At 50.3% G+C, this 26,761-nt stretch overlaps 1 protein-coding gene across 1 annotated transcript; it reads right to left on the reverse strand.

Annotated features, from left to right (window-relative positions):
• Positions 1–1,083: 1,083 nt before the first annotated feature.
• ECHS1 (enoyl-CoA hydratase, short chain 1) lies at positions 1,084–9,895 on the reverse strand. The gene is made up of 8 exons (XM_055560278.1): positions 9,737–9,895; positions 8,451–8,648; positions 7,898–8,025; positions 6,981–7,080; positions 5,702–5,806; positions 5,145–5,264; positions 4,052–4,119; positions 1,084–1,784 (listed from the first exon to the last, which is right to left on the reverse strand). The coding sequence occupies exons 1-8, from the start codon at positions 9,822–9,824 to the stop codon at positions 1,719–1,721; spliced, it is 873 nt and encodes a 290-aa protein (XP_055416253.1). The 5' UTR covers positions 9,825–9,895; the 3' UTR covers positions 1,084–1,718.
• Positions 9,896–26,761: the final 16,866 nt, after the last annotated feature.

Raw genomic sequence — 26,761 nt, forward strand, 5'->3', positions numbered from 1 at the left:
GGCCCCGCGTCCAGCCCTTCCTCAGCTTCCACCTGGCCCCCAGCACTCGGGGCTCCGCTAGTCACAATCAATTTATTATGTATCTGGCTGTGCTGGGTCTTAGCTGTGGCTTGCAGGACTTCTCTGCAGCTTTCTTTTAGTTGCAGCATGTGGCATCTCGTGTCCGATCGGGGCTGAACTCAGACCCCTGCACTGGGAGCTCAGTCGTGGTCACTGGGCCACCGGTGCAGGCCCACTCGGAATCAATTATGAAGCCAGGCCCCACGTGTGTGGAAAATTAAACTAACGCATTTACTTTCTCAACGTGAAGGTTTCCCCCTGCAGATACCTCTGTTGGTTCATTCTAGATGGTGCATGACTTGCACAAACCCTGGTTACACATCTTTAGCACATGGGTCCCCACGTCTGTCACAGTGAGGACCGCCCAGCCAGGCCTGGCCTTCCGAGCCCAGGGGAGCCTGATCTCACGGTCCCTTTGCGCCTGCTTCCTCGCTCTCAGTGCGAGGGCGACCCCATCATCCAGGACCTTCAACGACTCGCCCTGGCATTCTGGTCTATCTGCACAGCTGGGGGCGAGGGCCCCATGAGAGCCGCTCTGCGACCCTCTGCCGAAGGGGACGAGGCTGCACCCCGGCCTGCCTGCTGCGTGTACTGTGAGGAGGGGCTGGAGAGGAGGCAGCGGTTCTGTTACAGCACAAGCCCCTCACAGACACGCTTGAGCTGAAGCACAAGGGTTCACGCAGAGCATACGCGCTGCAGCCGTCACGACGGCGCTGACACAGGAGCCTGGGCACGGTCTCAACATCCGACGCCACTTGAGCAAGCAGATCACAACGTACACACGTCATGAAAGACTTCAGGGCCACTGAAAAGAACGCGAGTAGGAATCATATTCAGCCATGAAAAGGAATGGAACTGTTACTGTTACAACCTGGGTGGACTTTGGAAATATTATATTCAATTTGGCAACAGAAAGAAAGTGGAATAAAGGTCCCCAGGACCCGGGGGGCGGGCGGGGGCCAGGTAGGGAGTTCGTGTTGAGGCGTAGTTTCTGTTTGAGGCGATGAAACCGCATGAGACACGTGACAACACTGTGAGCACACTGCTGCTTGGTGTACATTTAAAGACGGATAAAACAGCAAGGTTTTGTTATCTATTTTAGAATGAAAAAGAATCACAGTCACGAAAGAACAGGGTGCATTTGTGCGAAAGAAGCAGAAATGTGGAGAACCATTTTCATACAAAGAAAACAGTTTCACACGTGAGCGTGTGGGCACAGAAAATCCTAAGAGCCATGCAGTCACCCTCGGACTAGGCTTGGAGCCCTTCGCGGACCTTGTTCTGTTTGAATGTTGTTGTTTAGAATGACAGACAAAAGTGTTTAAAAAGTGATGGAACACTAAAGAACAGAAATGACCAAAAAAAGGCCTAATGTGACCTGAAGTCTGTCAGTCAAGAGCATGTCTCTTTAGAGACCCAGCAACAAGGCCTTCACTCTGAGTGGCTACGTCCACTGCTGCAAACGGCACAGTGACCCAGCCGGGGTCCCGTGACCCCTGGGTGAAGGCCACCTGCCCCCGCAGGCTGTGAGCCCACACCGCCCCGCAGAGCTGGAGAGAAGCCGTGTCACCGACACTGCACACAAGACAGAAGGATTCATCAGCTTCTGAAGCTGCTCGTCCTCTTGGAAGGGCGGCCGAGGCAGAGGCCGCCGGCTGTCACTGGTCTTTGAAGTCGGCCTTTCTCTTCTCCACAAATGCGGCCATCCCTTCCTTCTGGTCTTCCTGTGGGGAGGAGAAGCAGGGGTGGACGGTGACTTTTCCTGAGGCCAGGCCTGCTCACTGCCTGCCGGCTCCTCCCGCCCTCAGCCGTCCTCACCCACGGGTTCTGTGGTGGGATCACCTCAAGGGTGAATGACCCAAGTCCCTGACCAGCGAGGGCAGGCCCAGGAATGGCTATTTTCACAGGAAACAGCCCTGCCCTGCTGTGGTGACCGTCCTTCGGGGGCCACTAACCTTCGAGTGGAGTACACCCTCATCTACAGAGAACCGCAGGTGCATGGACTTGGCCATTCACCAGGCCATGACCTGGGTCTAGTCATGGTCTGTGGCAGGTGGTGTCCTGAGGGTTAGGAAGCAGGACACAAGGAAAGGCTCTACCTTGGCCCTCCTTCCTCACACACGCACACACGTACTCACAACACTTGAGTACTCACACACATGCATGTACTCACACACAAGTGTACACATGCAATACTCACACACATGCACACATTCATACCACACACATGCACTCACAACACAATACACACATACTCACACATAAGTGCACACAGGCACGTACTCACACATGCACACACACACACCACAACATGCACTCACACACAAGTGCACGCACATGTACTCACGCCACACACATGTACCCCCCACACAAGTGCACACACAGAGTATATGCATGCACTCACACCACACACATGCACTCACACACACATGCACTCACAACACATGAATACTCACACCACATGCATGCACTCACAGATAAGTGCACACAGGCACTCATGCCACATGCATGCACCCACACATGTGCACACACAAGTACTCAACATGCATGTACTCAGACCACAACATGCACTCACAGTACATGCATGCACTCACGCACAAGTGCACACACATGTACTCTCACACACAAGCGCACACACAGTATATGCATGCACTCACACCACACACATGCACTCGCATGTGCACACACACATATCTGCACCTCCTCAAGAACCAAAGTCATTTTAATCTTTCTTTTATGAAACACGTATTTATGATTTTCTGATAGTAAGAGATGAATTTTAGTGACTATTAAAAGAATGACTTCCTTCAAGTTACTGGCAGATACCCTAGAAAATAATGTGCCAAGGTTTCAAGTTAAAATATATTCGATCCCCATTCTGGAACGATCTAGGAAAATTGTGGGTAAATAGACTGCCTTTCAAACACAGGAACTCCTACTTAAGTGTGCAATTCCTAAGATCTTTTGTTGTCAGGAAGCATTTAACAGGAGGCTTCCTGTGTGCTGTTTTGGATCTGTCAGGAATTCTCTGTTCCTTATTAATTCCTGAATACTCAGGAATTGAGAGGCAAGCCTCTCCCAGGGACTGAGGAATCCAGGCATTTCCTTCATTAGCGTTTCTATATGGTGATAAGTGCCCTCTTCCTTCTTGTGAAGCATACGGTAGAAGTGACTGTTCACAACTCTGTCTCTCTACTATGGACTGCCTGTTTTGTGAGCCTGGGATTTTAATCTTTATCTTTGCTGAGAACAACCACCTTCTGAGGCGGTCTCTGTGCCCACACCACGTGACTGAAACACCTGTGCTCCCTCAGCGCTCTGGTCCCCGTGTCGTTCTCTCTCTCTCTCTCTCTTTCTCCCTCTGAGTTCACTTTCCAGCCCGGGATTCTAAGACCTGCTTGAGAAGGTGCTCTGCGCCTTCACCCCATCCAGAGGGCGCCTGAGGCCTCCGTGAACAGAGCAAGCCCCGTGCAGGGGCTTTATTGGCTTTCTGCGTAAACCAAGCAATATCAGCCTCTTTCTCTCCTTTACTTTCTTATCGTTGACTTCGGACCACCAGGTTCTGGTCCATTAAAGGACCTCAACATTTTGTAATAAGAAATAACTGTAGAAGTTTTTGTCCTTTGAACTTGCACACACTGTGCTGTGTTATTTGCTCAGTCGTGTCCAGCTCTGTGTGACCCTGTGGACTGCAGCCTGCCAGGCTCCTCTGTCCTTGGGATTCTGCAGATAAGAATACTGGAGTGGGTTGCCATGCCCTTCTCTAGGGGATATTACCAACCCCGGGCCTGAACCCAGGTCTCTCGCACTGCAGGTGTATTCTTTACGGTCTGAGCCACCAGGGAAGCCCCATTTGTTTGCAAACATCACTGCCCAGCTACAGGGAGGCTATGAGTTCTGACCAGAGAGAAATGGTGATAAAATCTACAAGCAAATTCCAGAACTTTCACGGCTAGACCATGTGATTCCCCATGTGAACGAGGCTACTCACAGTGGCAAAAGTTGAGTAGAAGAGCTTCTTCTCCAATTTAACGCCCTCAGCTAATGTCATTTCAAAAGCTGAAAAAGAAAACCCTGCAGTGAGGACCTGAGACACAGACTTGGGAGTGCAGAACTTTTTCTAGAGGTGGGAACCAGCCTGGGGACCGACGTGCACTTTGATGTTACGGGATTAAACTGCAGCCTCCCTCTCCAGGGTCTCGCCCCAGCTGCAGCCCAGTGAACAGCTGCTCCCGGGCTCCCTGTGTCCCGTGTGGGGACTGGCGTGGAAGGTGGGATGGAAAACTCTGTCCAGTCAGGAGGGGGCTGAGGAAGCCCAGGAATGTGAACTCTAAAAGCACGACAATTAAGTTTACGGATGACACCGAAAACGGAGCTGTGGGCAGAACGGAGCGAGGCCCAGGTACGTCTGCAGCAGAGGTGAGGGGGTGCGAGGCTCGTGGAAGCTCTTGCGGCAGCACCTGCAGCCAGGCCCCGTGACCCGCGCCAGGCAGTGACAGGCGCCCCGGGCCCCACCGCACGCTCCACGCACGTAAGGCTGAGCCCAGGGAGCAGAGACAGGGCCGGGGCAGCGCGGCCCTCCAAGGACACTCACTGCCCTCACAGGCGGCACAAGCAAAGGGACAGCCTCACTCCAACGCTGAGATGAAATCGCCGTGCTAACATGTAAGCAATTCTCAAGAGGGGTGGTCAGAGCTGCTGGCCAAGAGTGGCTGCTGAGCCCAGACCCTCAGCCAGGAGGGCGCAGCTGCCCCCGCCTCACCCCTGGACGGTCAGGCGCGGCTGCGGTAGAGAGGAACCCCTTTCTCCCAGGTTCTGCAGGGGACCCTCCCGGGCTGCCTCTGCTCGCCGGCACTGGCCCCCAGGCTGGCCCAGTTCTCAGGTCCTGCTTCCAAGGGGAGCTCAGACCAGTTCAGCAGAATTTGTGAGTGAGCAACTAGAAACTAGAACGGTACCAAGAGCCAAAATCAAAATACTGAGAATCCTAACAATTTTTGTCCAGATCAGTTAAGATGCACAATTCAGACACCAAATTGTCAAGCCTCGCAACTACTCCTGTCCAGCCTCTCCACCCTCCTCCCTACCTGCGTTCACTGCTTCTTTGGCCATGGCTGTTACAATTTTAGAGTTGCTGGCAATTTTTTCTGCACATTGGATGGCTTCTTCAACCACTGCCTCAACAGGAAAAATTTTGCTTACGAGACCTACAACACAAAAAGGTAAACGTGGAAACAGCTGGTTCTAGTTCTCTGTCACAGCGCAGGCTTCCAGCAGAGACACAGGAAAGGTCCTCAGCGTCCCCTGGTGGGGCCGCCACCCTTGGCTGTCGAGGTTACAGGGCTCGTACAGTCAAAGGTCACTGAGGGGCCAGGAGAGGGCCTGCCTGCCTTGGAGACCCCCCACTGTTCAGGTTGGTTCTGAGAACTGGAATGGTTTCCCTGTTAGTCTTTAATCCACGTGGATACCTGAGTCACTCGGCTGTGCGTGGTAGTATTTCAAAGAGACACAGGCAGTGAGTCTCCTGGACTCGCAGGACACCAGAAAGCTCTGTGCTGATCACTGTGGGCGTCCCTGCGTGAGGCCCTCCCCTCTCCACCCAGCTGCCAAGGGGGCCACTCCACGGGGCGGCCCCACCCTATACCTGCTTGCTTGGCATCCTGGGCTGAGATCCGGTCACCAGTGAGGACCATCTCCATGGCCAGTGACTTTCCGACGGCACGGGTCAGTCTCTGGGTGCCGCCTGCACCTGCAGAGGCAGAGGGCTGCTGGGCTGCTGGCAAGTGTCCAGGGCCTGCTGGGCGTGCGTCTCTGTGGCCAAGAAGCCACAGGCATGCTGCTGGCAAGTGTCCAGGGCCTGAAGACCTGCAGCACTCGCTTAGGGGGTGGGGAGAACTGGGCGAGACCCAGACATCACAAGGGAACCTCCTTCCCACACTCAGGCCCCTGCCTCGTGCCCTGGGCCCCTTGTACCAGTGCCTCTCGTGCAGGAGTCAGACTCTGGATGGATGCGTGGAGCTCACAGACCCTGACCTGACCCACCCTGGGGGGCAGCTGGGGGCGGCCTCCGATCACAACCAGCTCTGCTCCCAGAGTGGGACGGGGGCAAGGCTCCTGCCTCACGGGCTTGGGGATGTGCTCCTCTCAGGCTCTTCGGGTGTCTAGCCCTACGTGGACTTCGCCTCACGGGCCCTGCTCCCTCTCCCGCCCACTCAACGGCCTCTGGCTGGAAAGACTGGTCTGCCCATTCACCTGCCCACAGCGAACCCCAGGGCTGCCAGGGCGAGGCAAGCAGCCACCTGAGGCACCCACGGTCCAGCAGACTCGGGCGCTACCTCAACACGGTGGGGACCTTGGGCACTGGGACGGGAAGAGCCTGGCGGTCACCCTCAGCTGACCCCACCCTGCTCACTGCCTGGCCCGCTGGCCTGAGAGAGGCCCTGGGCTCCAGGCTCCACACCCGGGGCAGAGGCCTCGTGGGGACACAGCCTGCAGCTCTCGTCAGGTGGGCCGAGGGGCAGAGGCATCACTGTTGGCCTACTGCTCCCGTCGCCCTCCCGTGGGGGATGTGATTCCCTGCTCTGAACCTGCTGAGGCCACGGGTCTCGCTCTGGCCACTGAAACAGGAGCCCTCAGCACTGGCCCGTGGTCACCGTGTTTTCTTCTCTGAGCTGCTGACCTACAAGGACCCACCACGGGTGCTCAGCAGCAAGAGTCACTGCGGTCGGAAGCCAGCGTGTGGCCAGCCCAGAGGAGCCGGTAGGGCTTCAGGCCCCAGGCCGCGCCCCGCCCCGCACGGAAGGTAGCGCAGCCAGGCTCACACGGCAGTCCCACTGTTTCTGTCTGACGCTGAGGCAGCCCAGATGCCTGACAGAGGGCAGATTTGGGCCGATGACTTGAAGAGCTGACTCTAGAGCCTTTACCTGGGATGGTTCCTATTAGAATCTCCGGCTGCCCAAACTGGGCTTTCTCTCCAGCATAAATGATGTCACACATCATGGCAAGCTCACAGCCACCACCAAGCTGCAAAACAAGAGGCACCGCAAGAGGACCCCAGTTAAAAATCATTCCACTTGCTCATTTAAATTTTCTATTAAAAAGGAACACGGTCTGGGGTACAGCAGATGTCAACACAGAGATGGCAAGTCAGGTAACTGTTTCCATAAATTATATGCACAGTTAATTCTGCCAGGCTTCTGGCAAGGGCCAGACAGCAAATGCTTTTGGCCTTGTGTGTCCTACAGTATCTATCGTGGCCACTCCACTCGGCTGAGGAAGCTAAAAGGCAGCCAAGAGAGGGGAGGACTGAGAGGCCGCTGTGTTCCAACACACTCTGCCCGCTGACCCGCTCACCTGAAGGAAGCTTTACTAAGGAACCGTGAGTTGAAAGGTCCTTCTCACTTCTGTACAGGCCACAGCCAGTCCCAGAGACTCTGAGTCATCCAGGTGGCTACAGGAGACCCCGACGCACCAAATGGGGCACCCAGAGCTTTCAACGGTAGCAGGAGTTAATTTATAAGGCAGGGCAGGTTGGAAAATGTTCAAAACTGCACAGAAAGCCAACATACGTGCCCTTAAGCTTGCAGAGGGGAAGGCAGCTCCTGGGGAGTCTTAGGGACCATGCTGAAGACTAGGGGGCTTTACTAACGGGGGAATCCAAAGGCCAACAGCTGAACCCGCTCCCACAGAGCAGATGCTAAACGCCCCTTACAGGTCTTGGCTCTTTTGTATCACTGAGAACGAGACACAGCCTCCTCCACATAAAAACTGGTGCTACTGTACAAACACAGCTCCTTCGGGTGCTCTAAGTGCAAGGAGATGGCGTCGGGGGAACACTCACGGCATAGCCATTGACAGCAGCTATGACTGGCTTCTTGACACGTGTGAGCTGGTCCCAGTGGCTCAAAAACCCGCCAGAGTAACAGTTCTGGAACGTGAAGCTCTGCATTTCCTTGATGTCGGCTCCAGCTGGGTGGTGGGAAGTGACGTTCCAGTTACAAGAGGCAACTGCTGAGTGTTCCAAGGGTCAGCATCGGGGCTTTGGGGAAAGGCCATGTGGACACACAGCTGGGCCGGGGGCACAGTGCAACACCGGGCAATATGAGGTGACGGAGTAACCCAGAGGGACGTGGACGGGAAACAGACTGGGGGGGTCAAGGAAAGCAGCGCTCACTGTCTAGTCCCTCTCACCCGGGACCTGCCTGCCTCTGAGCAGGCTCAACATTAAACATCAGAGAGGCCCCCTCAAGCAGCTCAGGGTTTGGTCTACCTTACGTAAATAAATCCCCAAGTTGCAGAACTTGCCTGACGCCTTCATGGAGGTATAAGGCTGCCTGCCACGCCACAGCTGTGATCACATACCTGGTGGTCTGCCACCATGCTGGGCAGCTCACCTGCAAACACCTTCTCCCCGCCTGTGAGGACAATGGCCCCCACGGCTGGGTCTTCCTCGAAGGCCTGCAGTGCCTGGTTGAGCTCCACGATCAGGCCGTTGCAGAGCGCATTGAGGGCCTTGGGGCGGTTCAGCTGGATCAACCCCACGTTGCTGTTCTTTCCCTTCTTTGCTGTGATGATGTACTCAAAGGCTGCGCCTGGGAAGAAACGGGAAACCAGGATTTCCACTAAGAGGCATCAAACTGGGGGATGTATTCCGCCACTGGACAGGGTGACCCCGACACCTGAGGGCCCTGCCCAGTCCCTGGTGCTGCAGCTCGCACTGCATGGGGGCCTTCTGCAGGGCTCTCTGCTTTCACAGATGTTGGAACGTTTCCTTAAGTTAAGACAGCCCAACAGCCCCAGCAATGACCAGCAGCCTTCCTTCTGAATGTCTTGGTTGGCATCTCCCCGAACCTGTGCTGGAGACGCCTGGGATCCTGTAGAAACAAGAAATGAGGCAACTCCCTCTTTAAACAGATGCCAACTGGGTGAAGTGCACACAGGCAAAGGGCAACTGCCAGACCAGGAGGGGCAGCCTGCTCAAGCCTGGGAGCCAGAATGACCTGGGTGGGAAGCTTAACCAAGGCAGCTGCTTCCTTGAACGGGCTACCTACCCGGTGGGCTTGCTGGGGAGTGTCTGAAATCACCCATGTGTAGGCAGCATCCCCCACAACCCACATGCAAGACCAAAAAAGACTGCTGGGTACAGGCCAGGATGCAGAAGCAGGTGGTCAAAAGGAACTCAGGGAACATCAACACCAGTTAACAGCTAGGTTAAGTGGACACACAGGTGAACGAAGAGGCTGCAGAGATTCGTTCCCAGAGATGTGGCCAAGACTTCCTGGGAAATACGGGGTGGTGGAGGGGCGGGCGGCGGGGGGGTACCCGGCTGCTGGGGCTGGGGCAGGCAGAACCTGAAGGGAGAAGCAGTGGACCTGGGGAGGCTGGGCAGGAGCCACCACAGGACAGCACGCGAGACCCCTTCCAATTGCAGATGCAGGGACCGCGCGTGCTCTCAAATCTGAGGGCTTTCACACGAAATGCTGAAGTGGCCAGAGATCTTGGCACTCAGTCCCGAGTCCCCGGGGTCGAGACGCTAGTGATCCCAGGGCTCCGCGTGCTCAGGAAGGAGGTGCCGGGCGGGGGAGTCAGGCTGGACGCTCCCCGGCAGGGGCGCGGTGCGGCCCAGGGGTCCCGGCCCGGGGACTCCAACCACGGCCCGCCCCCGCGGCCCCGCACTTACTCGAGGCGAAGGAGCGCTGCACCGGGCAGAAGAGCCAGGGCCGCAGCGGGGCGCGGACGCTGGGCAGCAGGGCACGTAAGGCGGCCATGGCGCTCGCGTGGACGACTGTGCCCTCTGCCCGCTAGCGCGGAGGGCCCGCCCCGCGGAGCCGCCCCCGGGCAGCGCCAGTCAGGGCCCGCCCCGCCCACCGGCCCGGGTCGCGAGACCACGCAGGTATCGCGAGACCACGCGAGGCGGCGGAAGTGGGCGGGGCGACGGGCCTGCGGTTTAGGGAGGAGGGGGCGGAAGAAGGGTCCCGGAGGATGGGCGGAGGCGGCGCAGGGCTGGGAGAAGGGTTTGGAATGCAGGTCCTGATCGTTTTCCCGCCTGTGCCGCCTCAACCTGTAGGAACTGTTGACTAAAAAGATGCACGATGTGAAAGTTTCAAGTTAAGTTTTATTTGGGGCAAAATGAAGACTGCAGCTGGGGGAGACTACCTCAGATAGCTCTGAGGAATTGTTCCAAAGAGGCAGTGGGGGAAGGTCAATATAGAAGATTGTGGTGAACGGGGAGGTCTCTGCAACCAAGTGCTTACTTTACTTTACTTTTCTGTTAGTCATGAGGAGCTAATGCCAGGGTGAAGGCATTTAGTGCTTTTCTAGATGTGAAGAGATGGAAGGACTGGGGTCATGAAATCAGTTTCTGAAAATACCTGTGTAAAGACCTGTTACCCCAGTTTCCCTGGAGCACAGAGTGCCTCACTCCCCACGCTGAATGACGGTCGGCAGCTGCAGTAGCACAGGGCTGGAACTCCGCAGACGCAGATGGCAAACGCCCTTGTTCAGTCGCTGGCAAATGCTCTTGGCAAGTGCCCATTGGTAGTTGACAGAAGTAGCCTGGAATATCTGAGAGCAGTTGCTCCGGGGCTAGCTGAGCCGTGCGGGTGGACACTTGCGTGGCCTGCTCTCCTCTGCCCCCCAAGCCTGGGGCCTGACGACTTACAGCTGGTTGGGACACCCGAATGCCAAGAGGGAGCGCCAGGGGCTCGTGCGAGTGCACTGCTCCACCCGTCCATGGTGCTGGCCTGCAGGGCTCGCGGCGGAGCTGTCCGCCGGCCTACACTACCTTGGTCTTCTCTACTCTAGGCGCAGGCGTGCCCTTGACCTTTGGCCCTTCCTGCTGTGTCTGAGGCTGCGGGACAGGCAGGGTGTGCCCACTCCTGAGTGACAGGACCTCAAGCCACAGCTGGGTCCTGGACTCTGAGCTGGAGGCAGTGGCTTTCTAGCCAAAACTGCCTGTGGACTCCCTGGAGCTGGGCGGACCTACCTGTGACCTGAAGTCAGAGCTCAGGGCAATGTTCAGGTGTAACCAGAGAAAGCCAAACTCCCTGACAGAGGGTGTTTGCAGGACACCGAGCAAAAGAGTTTGGGCTTCCCTTGTGGCTCAGAGGTTAAAGCATCTACCTCCAATGCGGGAGACCCGGGTTCGATCCCTGGGTCGGGAAGATCCCCTGGAGAAGGAAATGGTAACCCACTCCAGTATTCTTGCCTGGAGAATCCCATGGACAGAGGAGCCTGGCAGGCTACAGTCCACAGGGTTGCAAAGAGTCGGACACGACTGAGCAACTTTACTTCAGCAAAGGAGTTAGAGACAATCGCAGATCCACTCAGACCAACTCTGATAAGCCACTGACCAACTTGGATTTTGAGTTAGGGGATTAAAAAAAAAAAGATTTTTTTAAAAAAGAAAGGTTGAGATTCATTTTGTGACATTTCTGGATCTAGTTTTAGGAGTCAGGATGTCTCTGCTTTACGTTCTCAGGCCAGATGGTCCATGGTTCAGGGGTCTGTGAGCTCATCTTACCCTGGAGAAATAACCTGAGTTTGTACATTAATGATGTCTACAGCAGCAGTTTTAGTACATTAACCCCTTTATCAACAGCATCCATCTTAGTCATCTGACTTGGTTAGTGTTCAGTTAGCACAGTACTGAGGTCAGAGGGCACAAGAAAGGGAAGTTTGGCGTGGAGAGATTAATCATGAATCAGAGAGCATTTGGTTTTAGGGGGACTTGATTTAAATGTCACGGAGAATTCAGAGTTAATACTGTTTTGCAGTGTGGAGGAGTTGAGAGGTAGATGTGCTTAGACAAGGGAAAGATAATTGATTAACAAAATGCTTTCTTTTAGAGGCATCAAGTAACTGAGTTTCCCCCTGCTGAGCACTGTGACGAACATCTATTAATACTTTCTGTTTCCCTTCCTCCCATTTCACGGGCCAGAGGTGCTCACGAAGTGCGTGCAGCATCAGTCACAGCAGCTGCACTGAGTGGCTGAGGGAAGTTTTGCAACAATTATGAACAATTCCTGTCACTCAAGTTTATGTATTTATAGGTCTAGATATAACAAGTGAAGCATAATACTGACTCTTTACATTGGTAACTAGATATCTATTGAATACTACTGACTCTTTACATTGGTAACTAGATATCTATTGAATACTAGATGTGAATAGTTTTATTTTTATAAAACAAGATGTAATTGGTGGTGCTAGTGGTAAAGAATCTGCCTGCCAATGCTGGAGACATAAGAAATGTGAGTTTGATCCCTGGATTAGGAAGCTCCCCTGGAGGAGAGTATGGCAACTTACTTCAGTATTCTTGCCTGGAGAATTCCATGGACAGAGGAGCCTGGCAGGCTGCTTTCCATGGGGTCACAAAGAGCTGGACACAACTGAAGAAACTTAGCACGAACACATGCAAATTCTAACAATGAAAGAATTTCTTTACTTTGATTTATAAATTTCAAATGTTTGGAAACCTATTATTAGCCTCCATTTGTATTCTTGCGCAAATTCTGCAAATTTGAGGGTGAAGATAAAAAGATAGTCTACATGGGACTACCTGGTGGCCCAGTGGTTAGGGATCAGAGCTCTCACTGCTGGGGCTTGGGCTTCATTCCTGGTCCATGACCAGGAGAACTATGACCCCGCAAGTTGCATGGGGCAGCCAAAAAGAAAAAAAAAAAATCACCTACAAATGAAAAGCAAAATGGATGTCTTCAAGTAAATAATAAAATCCAAATTAGAATTTAATGCTCAGCAAAACTTCATTTCCAGGCTAATTGAAAAAGCAAGAGAGTTCCAGAAAAACATCTATTTCTGCTTTATTGACTATGCCGAAGCCTTTGGCTGTGTGGATCACAATAAACTGTGGAAAATTCTGAAAGAGATGGGAATACCAGACCACCTCACCTGACTCTTGAGAAACCTATATGCAGGTCAGGAAGCAACAGTTAGAACTGGACATGGAACAACAGACTGGTTCCAAATAGGAAAAGGAGTACGTCAAGGCTATATATTGTCACCCTGCTTATTTAACTTATATGCAGAGTACATCATGAGAAACGCTGGGCTGGAGGAAGCACAAGCTGGAATCAAGATTGCCGGGAGAAATATCAATAACCTCAGATAAGCAGATGACACCACCCTTATGGCAGAAAGTGAAGAGGAACTAAAAAGCCTCTTGATGAAAGTGAAAGTGGAGAGTGAAAAAGTTGGCTTATAGCTCAACATTCAGAAAACTAAGATCATGGCATCTGGACCCACCACTTCATGGGAAATAGATGGGGAAACAGTGGAAACAGTGTCAGACTTTATTTTTTGGGGCTCCAAAATCACTACAGATGGTGACTGCAGCCATGAAATTAAAAGACGCTTACTCCTTGGAAGGAAAGTTATGACCAACCTAGACAGCATATTCAAAAGCAGAGACATTACTTTGCCAACAAAGGTCTGTTTAGTCAAGGCTATGGTTTTTCCTGTGGTCATGTATGGATGTGCGAATTGGCCTGTGAAGAAAGCTGAGCACGAAAGAATTGATGCTTTTGAACTGTGGTGTTGGAGAAGACTCTTGAGAGTCCCTTGGACTGCAAGGAGATCCAACCAGTCCATTCTAAAGGAGATCGATCAGTCCTGGGTGTTCTTTGGAAGGAATGATGCTAAAGCTGAAACTCCAGTACTTTGGCCACCTCATGCGAAGAGTTGACTCATTCGAAAAGACTCTGATGCTGGGAGGGATTGGGGGCAGGAGGAGAAGGAGACGACAGAGGATGAGATGGCTGGATGGCATCGCTGACTTGATGGACGTGAGTCTCAGTGAACTCCGGGAGTTGGTGATGGACAGGGAGGCCCGGTGTGCTGTGATTCATGGGGTTGCAAAGAGTCGGACACGACTGAGCGACTGAACTGAACTGAACTGAAGGACAGAATAAAGACATTTTCCTACAAAGAGATAACAAGAGATTTTACCACAGTAGACTCTGTCTTAGTGTGGGCTACGGTGCTGTGACAGGCATCCAAACGGGAACGGCTCCAACATGAAAGAATTTTTTTCTAACATTCCAGGGCTAGTATTGAAGTAGGTGGCTGCTATCCTTCATGAAATAATTTATGGACAAAAGAAAAAAAAATATAGACTTCACCCAAATTAAAAGCTTTTATGTTTCAGAGGAAAACCTAAAGAGAGTGAAAAGCTATCTCACAGAATGAGAGAAAAAGTCTTACAAGTCATACATCTGAAAAGGGTCATCTAGAAGATATAAAGAATACTTTCTACTTGCTAACCGTAATAACAGTCATTTTACCATTTTTGTCTATTTTATGAGACTCATGACTCGATGGACGTGAGTCTGGGTGGACTCCGGGAGTTGGTGATGGACGGGGAGGCCTGGTGTGCTGCCGGCCATGGTGTGGCAAAGAGTCGGACACGACTGAGCGACTGAACTGAACTGAACTCACCATTTTTCTCTATTTTACAGAGAAAAAGAGGAAGTTGGGAGGAGTTCTGAAGAAAAGTCAATTGGAGGCAAATGAGAGTTCAGGGTGATGACAGGTTCTCACTGGCCTAGTAGCTGGAGTCCTCACTTCCTGTAAGAGATGCAGGGAGCGTCTTTCCTGTTGGGACCTGTCATGGAGGATTTTTTCCTGTTGGTGGTGATCCTTCTCTCTGGATCTGTAATTGACAGTCAAGTGTCTGAGAGCTCCCTCTTCTGGCCTTCCATTTTAAATGGTTTCCCTTTATTAATGTTCACAAACTCAGTGATACAAAGACAGTTAACAAAGAGCAAAGGATTGAACAGACATTTCTACAACAAAAATATACAGATGGCTGATGAGCACACAAAAAACGTTCAACACTATTAGTCACTGAAAGTCGCTCAGTCCTGTCCGACTCTTTGCGACCCCATGGACTGTACAGTCCATGGAATTCTCCAGGTCAGAATACTGGAGTGGGTAGCCTTTCCCTTCTCCAGGGGATCTTACCAACCCAGGGATCAAACCCAGGTCTCCCACACTGCAGGCGGATTCTTCACCAGCTGAGCCACCAGGGAAGCCCAAGAATACAGGAGTGGGGAGCCTATCACTAGGGAAACATAGAGCAGTGGCATCATGAGACATCTATTAGGATGTGGTTCAGTTGTTAAGTTGTGTCGTACTCTCTGTGACCTCATGAGCAACAGGCTTCCCTGTCTTTCACTATCTCCTGAAGTTTGTTTAAATTCATGTCCACTGAGTTCGTGATGCTATCTAACCATCTCATCCTCTGCTGCCCTCTTCCCCTTTGGCCTTCAGTCTTTCTCAGCATCAGTGTCTTTTCCAGTGTTGTGGCTTTCCGCATCAGGTGGCCAAAGTATTAGAGCTTCAGCTTCACCATCAGTTCTTCCAATGGATATTTTCAGGGTTGATTTCCTTTAGGATTGACTGGTTTCATCTCCTCACTGTCCAAGGGACTCTCAAGAGCCTTCTCCAGCACCACAGTTCAAAAGCATCAGTTCTTTTGTGCTCAGCCTTCTTTTGTAGTCCAACTCTCGCATCCGTACATGACTACTGAAAACCATAGGTTTGACTATACACACCTTTGTCAGCACGGTGATATCTCTGTTCTTGAATACACTGTCTAGGTTGGTCATAACTTTCCTTCCAAGAACCAAGCATCTTTTAATTTCATGGCTGCAGTCACTGTCCACAGTAATTTTGGAGCCCAAGAAAATGAAGTTTGTCACTGCTTCCACTTTTCCCCCTTCTATTTGCCATGGAGTGAGGGGACTGGATGCCATGATCTTAATTTTTTGAATGTTGAGTTTTACGCCAGCTTTTTCACTCTCCTCTTTCACCTTCATCAAGAGGCTCTTTGCTTCCTCTTTGCTTTCACCATAAGTGTGGTGTCATCTGCATATCTGATGTTATTTCTTCTGGCAATCCTGATTCTAGCCTGTGATTCATCCAACCTGGCATTTTACATGATTTACTCTGCATATAAGTTAAATAATCAGAGTGACAATATACAGCCTTGTCTTACTCCTTTCCCAATTTTGAACCAGTCTGTTGTTCCATGTCCGGTTCTAACTATTTCTTCTTGACCTGCATACACGTTTCTCAGGAAACAGGTAAGGTGGTCTGGTATTCCATCTCTTGAAGAATTTTTCACAGTTTGTTGTGATCCACACAGTCAAAGGCTTTAGCATAGCTAATGAAGCAGAAGTAGATGTTTTTCTGGAATTCCCTTGCTTAGCGTATGATCCAGCCAGTGTTGGCAATTTGATTTCTGGTTCCTCTGCCTCTTCAACATCCAGCTGGTACATCTGGAAGTTCTCGGTTCACGTAGTGCTGAAGCTTAACTTGGAGAATTTTGAGCATTACTTTTCTAGCGTGTGAGATGAATGCAATTGTGTGGTAGTTTGAGCATTCTTTGGCATTGCCTTCCTTTGGGATTGGAATGAAAACTGACCTTTTCCAGTCCTGTGGCCAATTCCAGTACTGAATTTTTCAAATTTGTTGACATATTGAGTGCAGCACTTTAACAGCGTCATCTTTTAAGAATTTAAATAGCTCAGCTGGAATTCCATCACCTCCACTAGCTTTGTTCCCAGTAATGCTTCCTAAGGCCCACGTGACCTCACACTCTAGTCTGTCTGGCTCTAGGTGAGTGACCACACCATCATAGTTATCTGGGAAATTAAGACTTTAAAGAAAAATAGTTCTTCTGAATCTCTTCTGCTTCTGTTAGGTCCTTATTGTTTCTGTCCTTTATCTTGATCTCTCCAATTTTCTTGAAGAGATCTCTTGTCTTTCCCATTCTTGTTTTCCTCTAACTTGTTTTCATTGTCCTTTTAAGAAGGCCTTCTTATTTCTCTTTGCTATTCTCTGGAACTCTGCATTCAGTTGGGTATATCTTTCCATTTCTCCCTTGCTTTTTGCTTCTCTTGTTTCCTCAGCTATTTGTAAGACCTCCTCAGACAACCATTTTGCCTTCTTGCATTTCTTCTTCTTTGAGATGGTTTTGGTCACTGCCTCCTGTACAATGTTATGAACCTCTGTCCATAGTTCTTCAGGCACTCTGTCTACCAGATCTAGTTCCTTGAATGTATTCATCACCTCCAGTATATAATCATAAGGGATTTGATTTAGGTCATACCTGAATGGCCTAGTGGTTTTCTCTACTTTCTTCAATTTAAACCTGAATTTTGCAATAAGGAGCTCCTGATCTGAGCCAGTCAGCTCCAGGTCTTGCTTTCCATGACTGTATAGAGCTGTTCCAATCTTCGGCTGCAAAGAAAATAATCAGTCTGATTTCAGTATTGTCCATTTGGTGACGTTCATGTGTAGAGTTGTCTCGTGTTGTTGGAAGAGATTGTTTGCTGTGACCAGTGTGTTCTCTTGGCAAAGCTCTTTTACCCTTTCCTGCTTCAGCTTATACTCCAAGGCCAAACTTGCCTGTGACTGCAGGTACCTCTTGTCTTCCTACTTTGCACCCCAACCCCCTATGATGAAAAGGACATCTTGTTTTTTTTTGTGGTGTGGTGTTAGAAGGTCTTGTAGGTCTTCGTAGAACTGGTCAACTTCAGCTTCTTTGGCATCATTGGTTGGGGCACAGACTTGCATTACTGTGATATCAAATTGTTTGCCTTGGGAACAAACTAAGATCATTCTGTCATTTTTGAGATTGCACCAAAGTACTGTATTTCGGAGTCTTTTGTTGACAATGAGGGCCACTCCTTCTCTTCTGAAGGACTCTTGCCTACAGTAGTAGATACAATGGGGAACTGAGCTAAATCCATCCCTTCCTGTCCCTTGTAGTTCCCTGATTCCTAAGATGTCAATGTCCATCCTTGCCATCTCCTGCTTGACCACGTCCCACTTACCTTGATTCATGGATCGAATATTCTAGGTTCCTACACAATACTGTTCTTCGCAGCATCGAATTTTACTTTCGTCCCCAGACACATCCACAACTGAGTGTTGTTTTGCGTTGGCCCAGCTGCTTCATTCTTTCTGGAGCTGTTAGTAATTGTCCTCCATTCTTTCCCAGTAGCATATTGGACAACTTCTGACCTGAGGGGCTCATCTTCCAGTGTCATATCTTTTTGCCCTTTTCATACTGTTCATGAGGTTCTCACAGCAAAAATAGTGGAGTGGTTTGCCATTTCCTCCTTCAGTGAACCATGTTTTGTCAGAACTCTCCACTATGACCATCCATGTTGGGTTGGCATGGCATGGCTCCCAGCTTTATTGAGTTCGCAAGCCCCTTCACCATGACAAAGCTGTGATCTATGAATGGGCACGATTCTAAGTATAGTAAATGTCCAGAACGGGCAAAGCCATAGAGGCAGAAAGTAGAGTGGTGGTTGCCAGCCGCTGCAGAAGAGGGTGGTGGGCACTGCTGAAGGGCAGGGCTTTTTTTATGCAGCGATGACAATGTTTTAAACTTGACGTGGCGATGCTGCACAGCTCTGCAGATGTCTTGTGAACCAGTGAATCGTTCACTTGAAATGGGTGACGTGTACGGCATGTGAATTACAGTCATGAAACCCGCTTATGGAAATGAAATGAGCAGCCTGATTTAGTTAGACCACACGTGTCACTGGGTACTCACGGCCCCCACTGTTATGGGTGCCCCTGGGCATGAGAAGCCCACGACTTTGTACTGGGCAGACTGAAATGAGGTGTGCGTGTCAGAGCTGCTGCTGCTGACCTGAGACCAGCAGAATAGTCCAGCACCTGGCCACGGCCACGCGAGCAGGGGCCAGCGATGACAGGCCAGCCGCAGGTCAGAGGGTCGGCTGCAGTCACTGCGGCGTCCGAGCGGCAGCACCACACCGAGGGGCAGGAAGCATGAATGCCGTGCCTCCCGCCGCACCCCTACGTCTCCCGGGCTCCAGAATGCTCCCTTCCGGGGAGTCAGAGTGCTGCCCTCGCTCCCTGGCCATAAGGCCAGTGTCACAGTTTGGTAACTGCCTTTCCTCCTATCACCAGGCCTTCAGTCCAGATGCGGTCAGGTGTGAGTGGGATGAGGGCATTTTTACACCTTGGCCGCCATGGGGGTACTCAGCCACATAGTCCCTGCCAATCAACAAAAGACTCCAAGAGGCTGAGCCAGAATTAACTTTGAGCCCCCCCAGACTCCTTCTGGCTGTTCCCACCCAGAGATGGTCAGGGCCGAATCTCAAATTTTCTAAATAGGCCTAAGTAAGCCCTTGTCATCCTGACCTTTACTAGAGAAAGGCGACTAGCAGAGAAGACAGAGGAGGTGAGGAGGGCAGCGTGGAAAGATTCTGCTCTGACCATCCCTGGGTCTGGGACCATTCACCCTGCTGGGCTTCAGCTTAGCTGACCCTTGGGGGAACATCTCAGGAGGGAGCTCTCTCGTCAGGCGGCAGAATGGGGGGTAAAGATCCCCCTGCAGACAGGGACACCAGGGCCAGGGTGGGGGCACCCAGACGGGCTGTTTCACTGGACTTGCAGGGTCACCTGGCCCTTTCCTCCTTAGTCACAGGATGTCAGGCTGGGCGACCAGGCCAGAGGTGCGAGCAGCAGTGTGGGCTGGGCTCAGGCCCGGTGCTTTAGCCAGGAGGTGGCACCGCTGAGCCCGGGCCACCTCTGGATTCCCGAGGTCACTGCCACCTCCAAAGGCTCCAAGCTCGGCTCCCTTGCAGGCTTCGTGCTGCGCCTGCCCTGCAGAGACGAAAGAGGTGAGCCCCCGCCCAGGACCAGCACGAAGGTGGCCCCCCGCACTCGCCGCAAGCGGGGCACTTCAACCGGGCGCTTTCCCTGAGGGACAAGCATGACGCGTGCCTGGAGGGCCCCAGCCGGCTCTCGTGGTCCCCCGTAGGGGAGGGGTGCGGGGATGCAGAGTGGCTCGGAGAGGCATGACTTGAGAGAGGAAGGAAGGGCAGGGGGTGCTCGTCAGGGCGGGGTGTGGAGAGTGTTGAGTGACGAGCCCAGGACGGCACACATGCAGCAAACTCACAGCAGATAAGTTATCAAGCCTCCCCAGAGCCACCCTCTGCCCCTGCCATCCTGCGGGCAGCGGGCTGTTACTGGCAGTCACGCCTTGATCTGCTTGGCAGCCTGTAAGACCAGCCACAGAAACTGTTCAGTGTCAGGAGCCCATCAGCCTGTAGTCTGCACACAGGGGGACAGTTCAGAGCTTGCTACCAGTCCATAGCGACACCTCTCCTCAGTTCAGTCTAGCTGCTCAGTCGTGTCCCATTCTTTGCAACCCCATGGACTGCAGCATGGCAGGTTTCTCTGTTCATCACCAACTCCCGAGCTTGCAAACTCATGTCCATTGAGTCGGTGATGCCATCCAACCATCTCATCCTCTGTCATCCCCTTCTCCTCCTGACTTCAATCTTTCCCAGCATGAGGGGCTTTTCCAATGAGTCGGCTCTTCACGTTGGGTGGCCAAAGTACTGGAGCTTCAGCTTCACACCTCTCCTAGATAGTTCTTTTAAAAGGCAGGTAAATGGCAACCCAATCCTATGGACAGAGGAGACTGTCAGGCTATAGTCCATAGTGTTGCAAAGAGTAGGACATGACATGGCTTATCAATTAGATAGCAGTAGCCGCATCCATTTGATGCACATCTCACTGGAGGAAAGGGTCACATTCAGTTCAGTTCAGGCGCTCAGTCGTCTCTGACTCTTTGTGACCCCATGAACCGCAGCACACCAGGCCTCCCTGTCCATCACCAACTCCCGGAGTCCACCCAAACCCATGTCCATCGAGTTGGTTACTCCATCCAACCATTTCATCCTCTGTCATCCCCTTCTCCTCCTGCCCTCAATCTTTCCCAGCATCAGGGTCTTTCCAAATGAGTCAGTTCTTCGCATCAGGTGGCCAAAGTATTGGAGTTTCTGCTTCAACATCAGTCCTTCCAATGAACACCCAGGACTGATCTCCCTTAGGATGGACTGGTTGGATCTCCTTACAGTCCAAGGGACTCTCAAGAGTCTTCTCCAACACCACCAATTGAAGTTCAAAAGCTTCAATTCTTTGGCACTCAGCTTTCTTTATAATCCAACTCTCATATCCATACATGACCACTGGAAAAACCATAGCCTTGACTAGATGGACTTTTGTTGGCAAAGTAATGTCTCTGCTTTTCAATATGCTGTCTCGGTTGATCATAACTTTCCTTCCCAGGAGTAAGTGTCTTTTAATTTCATGGCTGCAATCACCATCTGCAGTGATTTTGGAGCCCATAAAAATAAAGTCTGACACTGTTTCCACTGTTTCCCCATCTATTTGCCATGAAGTGCTGAAGAAGCTAAACAGTTCTATGAAGACCTACAAGGCCTTCTAGAACTAACACCAAAAAAGATGTCCTTTTCATTATAGGGGACTGGAATGCAAAAGTAGGAAGTCAAGAAACACCTGGAGTAACAGGCAGATTTGGCCTTGGAGTACAGAATGAAGTAGGGCAAAGGCTAATAGAGTTGTGCCAAGAGAACACACTCGTCATAGCAAACACCCTCTTCCAACAACACAAGAGAAGACTCTACACATGGGCATCACCAGATGGTCAACACCGAAATCAGATTGATTATATTCTTTGCAGCCAAAGACGGAGAAGCTATACAGTCAGCAAAAACAAGACTGGGAGCTGACTGCGGCTCAGATCATGAACTCCTTATTGCCAAATTCAGACTTAAAATGAAGAAAGTGGAGAAAACCACTAGAGCATTCAGGTATGACCTAAATCAAATCCCTTATGATTATACAGTGGAAGTGAGAAATAGATTTAAGGGCCTAGATCTGATAGACAGAGTGCCTGATGAACTATGGAATGAGGTTCATGACATTGTACAGGAGACAGGGATCAAGACCATCCCCATGGAAAAGAAATGCAAAAAAGCAAAATGGCTGTCTGAGGAGGCCTTACAAATAGCTGTGAAAAGAAGGGAAGCGAGCAGCAAAGGAGAAAAGGAAAGAGATACCCATTTGAATGCAGAGTTGCAAAGAATAGCAAGGAGAGATAAGAAAGCCTTCCTCAGCAATCAATGCAAAGAAATAGAGGAAAACAATAGAATGGGAAAGACTAGAGATCTCTTCAAGAAAATTAGAGATACCAAGGGGACATTTCATGCAAAGATGGGCACAATAAAGGACAGAAATGGTAGGGAACTAACAGAAGCAGAAGATATTAAGAAGAGGTGGCAAGAATAAACAGAAGAACTGTACAAAAAAGAGCTTCATGACCCAGATAATCACGATGGTGTGATCACTCACCTAGAGCCAGACATCCTGGAATGTGAAGTGGGCCTTAGGAAGCATCACTATGAACAAAGCTAGTGGAGGTGATGGAATTCCAGTTGAGCTATTTAAAATCCTGAAAGACAATGCTGTGAAAGTGCTGCACTCAATATGCCAGCAAATTTGGAAAACTCAGCAGTGGCCACAGGACTGGAAAAAGTCAGTTTTCATTCCAATCCCAAAGAAAGGCAATGCCAAAGAATGCTCAAACTACTGCACAATTGCACTCATCTCACACACTAGTAAAGTAATGCTTAAAATTCTCCAAGCCAGGCTTCAGCAATACGTGAACCGTGAACTTCCAGATGTTCAAGTTGGTTTTAGAAAAGGCAGAGGAACCAGAGATCAAATTGCCAACATCCGCTGGATCATGGAAAAAGCAAGAGTTCCAGAAAAACATCATTTCTGCTTTATTGACTATGCCAAAGCCTTTGACTATGTGGATCACAATAAACTGTGGAAAATTCTGAAAGAGATGGGAATACCAGACCACCTGACCTGCCTCTTGAGAAACCTGTATGCAGGTCAGGAAGCAACAGTTAGAACGGGACATGGAACAACAGACTGCTTCCAAATAGGAAAAGGAGTACGTCAAGGCTGTATATTGTCACCCTGCTTATTTAACTTATGTGCAGAGTACATCATGAGAAATGCTGGGCTGGAGGAGGCACAAGCTGGAATCCAGATTGCCGGGAGAAATATCAATAACCTCAGATATGCAGATGACACCACCCTTATAGCAGAAAGTGAAGAAGAATTAAACAGCCTCTTGATGAAAGTGAAAGAGGAGAGTGAAAAAGTTGGCTTATAGCTCAACATTCAAAAAACTAAGATCATGGCATCTGGTCCCATCATTTCATGGCAAATAGATGGGGAAATAGTGGAAACAGTGTCAGACTTTATTTTTCTGGGCTCCAAAATCACTGCAGATGGTGATTGCAGCCATGAAATTAAAAGACGCTTACTCCTTGGAAGAAAAGTTATGACCAACCTAGACAGCTAATAAAAGCAGAGACATTACTTTGCCAACAAAGGTCTGTCTAGTCAAGGTTATGGTTTTTCCAGTGGTCATGTATGGATGTGAGAGTTGGACTATAAAGAATGCTGAGTGCCGAAGAACTGATGCTTTTGAACTGTGGTGTTGGAGAAGACCCTTCAGAGTCCCTTGGACTGCAAGGAGATCCAACCAGTCTATCCTAAAGGAGATCAGTCCTGGGTGTTCATTGGAAGCACTGATGTTGAAGCAGAGACTCTAATTCTTTGGCCACCTGATGTGAAGAACTGACTCATTTTAAAAGACCCTGATGCTGGGAAAGATTGAGGGCAGGAGAAGAAAGGGACAACAGAGGATGAAATGGTTGGATGGCGTAACTGACTCAATGGACGTGGGTTTGGGTGGACTCCGGGAGTTGGTGATGGACAGGGAGGCCTGGTGTGCTGCGGTTCATGGGGTCACAAAGAGCTGGACATGACTGAGCGAATGAACTGAACTGAACTGAACTGATGGGACCAGATTCCATGATCTTAGTTTTCTGAATGTTGAGCTTTAATCCAACTTTTTCACTCTCCACTTTCACTTTCATCAAGAGGCTGTTTAGTTCTTCTTAGCTTTCTGCCATAAGGGTGGTGTCATCTGCATATCTGAGGTTGTTGATATTTCTCCCAGCAATCTTGATTCCAGCTTGTGCTTCCTCCAGCCCAGCATTTCTCATGATGTACTCTGCATATAAGTTAAATAAGCAGGGTGACAATATACAGCCTTGATGCACACCTTTTCCTATTTGGAAGCAGTCTGTTGTTCCATGTCCCGTTCTAACTGTTGCTTCCTGACCTGCATACAGGTTTCTCAAGAGGCAGGTCAGGTGGTCTGGTATTCCCATCTCTTTCAGAATTTTCCACAGTTTATTGTGATCCACACAGTCAAAGGCTTTGGCATAGTCAATAAAGCAGAAATAGATGTTTTTCTGGAACTCTTGCTTTTTCCATGATCCAGCGGATGTTGGCAATTTGATCTCTGGTTCCTCTGCCTTTTCTAAAACCAGCTTGAATGTTTAGAAGTTCATGGTTCATGTATTGCTGAAGCCTGGTTAGGAAAATTTTACTCTTTGGCTCCCATAATACTGGCAGCAAGGCTTATATGCTCCAGGCAGGAGACTGGAAGACCCTTCCCAGGGAGCCTGACCAACCCAAAAGGAAGGACTTAGAGACATGGATGATGGGGGTTCCCCAACTAAAGCCCCTCCCAAGGAACACCCCAGAGTCAAGCTCAAGTTTGACAAGCCCTACTCATAAACAGCCATCTGGTCTATCGTTTCTGTCACCAGGAGACAGACAAATATCACCTGACATCTCAGAAAGCCAGAAGGAACAGGAAGAAGGACCCAAAACACAGCGACTGAGTAGGACACAGCACTCACATCCCCAGTCTCCCAAGAAGAAGAAGCATGAGGAGACCCTTCTGTTCTCTAGAAAGAAACGTCTGTACAAGAAGAAAGTGCTCCTGGAAACGAGCACTATGGTAGCAGAAATGAAAGCCTCAAGTACCACAGAAGCAGAGCAGTGAGGATGGGAAAGAGGACATGTGAGCATTCAAGGGCCAGGCTCAACCTCTGACAGCCTAAATTAAGGACTTTAGAAAGAGCCAAGAGAAGGCAATGGCATCCCACTCCAGTACTCTTGCCTGGAAAATCCCATGGATGGAGGAGCCTGGTAGGCTGCAGTCCATGGGGTCGCTAAGAGTCGGACACGGCTGAGCGACTTCATTTTCACTTTTCATGCATTGGAGAAGGAAATGGCAACCCACTCCAGTGTTCTTGCCTGGAGAATCCCAGGGACGGGGGAGCCTGGTGGGCTGCCATCTATGGGGTCACACAGAGTTGGACACGACTGAAGTGACTTAGCAGCAGCAGCAGCAGGAGCAAACCAGTAGGGAGTTTGCTCAGGGACAGGTCATCAGCAGAAATGACTGGTGAAATGACATCTTTTGCTAGGACTGAAGTACAGGAATTTCCAGATTGAGGGCCCTCTGAGTGTGGGACACAATACACACAATCAATAAAAACCAAGGAACATGGAAGCACCACATTGTGAAACTTCAGATCTTAATTTTTCTTAAAGTTTTTAACTTTTTTTGGCCACGAAGCACAGCATATGGAATCTTAGTTCCCCAACCAGGGATTGAACCCGTGAGCCCTGCATTGGACACTTTTTTGGAGTCTTTTTTTTTTTAATTAATTATTTTTGACTGTGCTGGGTCTTTGTTGCTGCACACGGGCTTTTCCTAGTTGCAGCCAACAGGGTCTACTCTTTGTTACGGTGTGTGGGATTTTCAGTGTGGTGGGTTCTCTTGTTGCTGAGAACAGCTCTAGGGTGCCTGGGCTTCCGTAGCTGTAGCACTAGGGCTCAGTAGTGGCCCAGGAGCTTTGTTGCTCCATGGCATGTGAGATCTTCCCGGACCAGGGATCAAACCTGTGTCCCCTGCATTGGCAGGCGGATTCTTCACCACTGGACCACCAGGGATGCCCCCAGATCAGATCAGATCAGATCAGTCACTCAGTCGTGTCCGACTCTTTGCGACCCCATGAATTGCAGCATGTCAGGCCTCCCTGTCCATCACCAACTCCCGGAGTTCACTCAGACTCACGTCCATTGAGTCGGTGATGCCATCCAGCCATCTCATCCTCTGCCGTCCCCTTCTCCTCTTGCCCCCAATCCCTCCCAGCATCAGAGTCTTTTCCAATGAGTCAACTCTTCGCATGAGGTGGCCAAAGAACTGGAGTTTCAGCTTTAGCATCATTCCTTCCAAAGAAATCCCAAGGCCGATCTCTTTCAGAATGGACTGGTTGGATCTCCTTGCAGTCCAAGGGACTCTCAAGAGTCTTCTCCAACACCACAGTTCAAAAGCATCAATTCTTTTGTGCTCAGCTTTCTTCATAGTCCAATTCTCACATCCATACATGACTACTGGAAAAAGCATAGCCTTGACTAAACAGACCTTTGTTGGCAAAGTAATGTCTCTGCTTTTGAATATGCTATCTAGGTTGGTCATAACTTTCCTAACATCTTAAAAACTTCCAGGGAGGAAAACACCCCCGTTGCTTGTAAAAGATTAGAAATTAGAATGGCATGGATTTCTTCACAGCACTCCTAGGAGGGAGGAGAAAGGGAGCAGTGCCTTCAGAATCTGAAGGAAGAAGCTTCAGACCTAGAATTCTATGCCCAGGCAAACTACAGATCAAGTGTGAGGGCAAAGTGAAGATATTTTCAGCTTTGCAATGTCCTTTAAAGAATGATCTCCCAGACATCTTTTCTGGGCTTCACCAAAACAGGAGCGTGAATGCAAGAAGACCATATGACTGAGGAGGGCAACACAGGGAGAGAGAAGGGGCTCCTTGGAGATGGAGAAAGACGCCAGACAGAAGGACCACCTGCCCAGACTGGAGCTAAGTTCCCT

Source organism: Bubalus kerabau, chromosome 22, assembly GCF_029407905.1.
Source record: "Bubalus kerabau isolate K-KA32 ecotype Philippines breed swamp buffalo chromosome 22, PCC_UOA_SB_1v2, whole genome shotgun sequence".
Lineage (NCBI taxonomy): Eukaryota > Metazoa > Chordata > Mammalia > Artiodactyla > Bovidae > Bubalus > Bubalus kerabau.

What these genes read in the sequence shown, in the direction of transcription:
- ECHS1 (XM_055560278.1), bottom strand. Translation starts at nt 9,824, where the DNA reads ATGGCCGCCTTACGTGCCCTGCTGCCCAGCGTCCGCGCCCCGCTGCGG. An exon ending in GCAGCGCTCCTTCGCCTCGA is followed by an intron (nt 8,649 to 9,736) that starts GTAAGTGCGGGG and finishes GTTTCTTCCCAG; the next exon opens with GCGCAGCCTTTGAGTACATC. An exon ending in CTGCTGTCAATGGCTATGCC is followed by an intron (nt 7,081 to 7,897) that starts GTGAGTGTTCCC and finishes CTTGTTTTGCAG; the next exon opens with CTTGGTGGTGGCTGTGAGCT.